At 64.1% G+C, this 1961-nt stretch overlaps 1 protein-coding gene across 1 annotated transcript in view; it reads left to right on the top strand.

Annotated features, from left to right (window-relative positions):
• Positions 1-1961, top strand: part of SCN4A (sodium voltage-gated channel alpha subunit 4) — a 27910-nt gene that overhangs the window by 19348 nt on the left and 6601 nt on the right. The window contains exons 15-18 of the mRNA XM_007456772.1: positions 89-221; positions 899-1053; positions 1532-1705; positions 1802-1924. Of these exons, the coding sequence (XP_007456834.1) occupies positions 89-221; positions 899-1053; positions 1532-1705; positions 1802-1924 (585 nt within the window). The remainder of the gene's footprint in view (positions 1-88; positions 222-898; positions 1054-1531; positions 1706-1801; positions 1925-1961) is intronic.

The following is a 1961-nucleotide window of genomic DNA, read 5'->3' as shown; positions in this document are numbered from 1 at the left end:
CCCTTCTCCCTTCTGGTCTCCCATCTTGACCTCCCCCGCCCCACCTTGTGGGAGGGCCCGGGGTCACGTGACCCTGTGGCCTCTGCAGAAGCCGCTGCAGCCCCTCGACGGGAACTCCTCCGTCTGCAGCACTGCCGACTACAAGCCCCCCGAGGAGGACCCCGAGGAACAGGCCGAGGAGAGCCCTGAGGGGGAGCAGCCTGAGGAGTGCTTCACCGAGGGTGAGGGCCAGCCCGCGTGTGTGACCCCACCTCTCCTGGGTGCCTCCCCCAGCCCGGCAGACCCCGTAAGGGGCCCGAGGCCGGCAGCAGCCCCAGCCCCAGCCCATTGCCCCCTTGGGGACATCTCGGGGACACACGCATCACCAAAAGCAGGCAGGGCCTTATTCCTCTGACGCTCTCCTGCCCTGCCCTGCGGCACCGCAGGAGAATAGAATGCTGGGAAGGGGTGTCAGAGCTGGGGATGCCTCCCAGTCCCTGAGCCTCTGACCCCTGCAGTGTCGGCGGTAGGTGACAGTAGCATCAGCCCGAGGGCTGCTGTGCAGAATCCCCACAGAGCCCCGAGTGTGGCTGGCACTGCACGAAGCAGGCGCTCAGCAGTGGCTGCTCTAAGACTGTCCTCCTCCTCAGCTTCCTCCGCCAGAGAGGCCTGCCTCGCCCCTCAGGAACATTTTTGCCGGGAGGGCCTGGGATGTGGCAGAGTGAAGGCTGCCTGGGCAAGGTTGGGGAGGATGGGGACAGCCTGACGGCTATAGAACCTGTGCTGGCTGCCTGCACCCCTGTGCTCTGGAATGTCTCTGCATGCGGTTGTGTGCGGATCCTGGGAAGGTGGCGGGACTGTGCCTCCTAAGGTGGCCCCCAGGCCCGTGACCGGTGCCCCTGCCGCCCTCCCTCCCCAGCCTGTGTGCAGCGCTTTCCCTGCCTCTATGTGGACGTCTCCCAGGGCCGAGGGAAGATGTGGTGGACCCTGCGCAGGGCCTGCTTCAAGATCGTTGAGCACAACTGGTTTGAGACCTTCATTGTCTTCATGATCCTACTCAGCAGCGGAGCCTTGGTAGGCGCTGCCCTGGGGACCGGGCACTGGGCAGAGGCAGGGGCCAGGCCTGGGCAGCCCCGAACCCAGAGAATCCTAAAGCACTCACCAGTGCTTCCAGGATGTGTTGTAGACTGTGTTAATTTTCTTAAAGAGACGGATGGGCTCTGAACCCCTGTGCATCCTTAGCTGACAGGTCCCAACCGGGGATCAGGTGGGGAAGGCCTTGGGAATTGGGGGTTGGGAGGGCAGGATGTGTCAAGGTGAACCCCCCTGACAGACCAATGAGGGTTACTATTATTAGGCCTGGGGAAGGGGAGCTGAGGGGCTCCCTTCATGATGGGCACGGGGCTCACCCGCATGATGGGCACGGGGAGTCTGCCCCCGCCTGGCCCTGGTGCCAGAACCCTGGGAACCAGCAGCTTCAGGCAGGTGGGGACGTGGCTGCTGCCCCGGCCTCCTCTGGGCCCTGACCACCCCGCCCTGCTGGTGCCCCCAGGCCTTCGAGGACATCTACATCGAGCAGCGGCGAGTCATCCGGACCATCCTGGAATACGCCGACAAGGTCTTCACCTACGTCTTCATCGTAGAGATGCTGCTCAAGTGGGTGGCCTATGGCTTCAAGGTGTACTTTACCAACGCCTGGTGCTGGCTCGACTTCCTCATCGTGGATGTGAGTCTGCCCCACCCCCGGCCCCGCAGCCGGATCCCAGGCGGTCCTTGTGGCTGAGGCCCTGCTCTCCCTGACCACCCTCCCCTCCCATTACAGGTCTCCATCATCAGCCTGGTGGCCAACTGGCTGGGCTACTCGGAGCTGGGACCCATCAAATCCCTGCGGACACTCAGGGCTCTGCGTCCCCTGAGGGCACTGTCTAGATTCCAGGGCATGAGGGTGGGTGCCGAGGGGGACTCTGAGTAGGGCTAAGGAC

This window comes from Lipotes vexillifer, unplaced genomic scaffold (assembly GCF_000442215.2).
Source record: "Lipotes vexillifer unplaced genomic scaffold, Lipotes_vexillifer_v1.1 scaffold299, whole genome shotgun sequence".
Lineage (NCBI taxonomy): Eukaryota > Metazoa > Chordata > Mammalia > Artiodactyla > Lipotidae > Lipotes > Lipotes vexillifer.
This window is presented reverse-complemented; position numbering and strand designations above follow the sequence as displayed.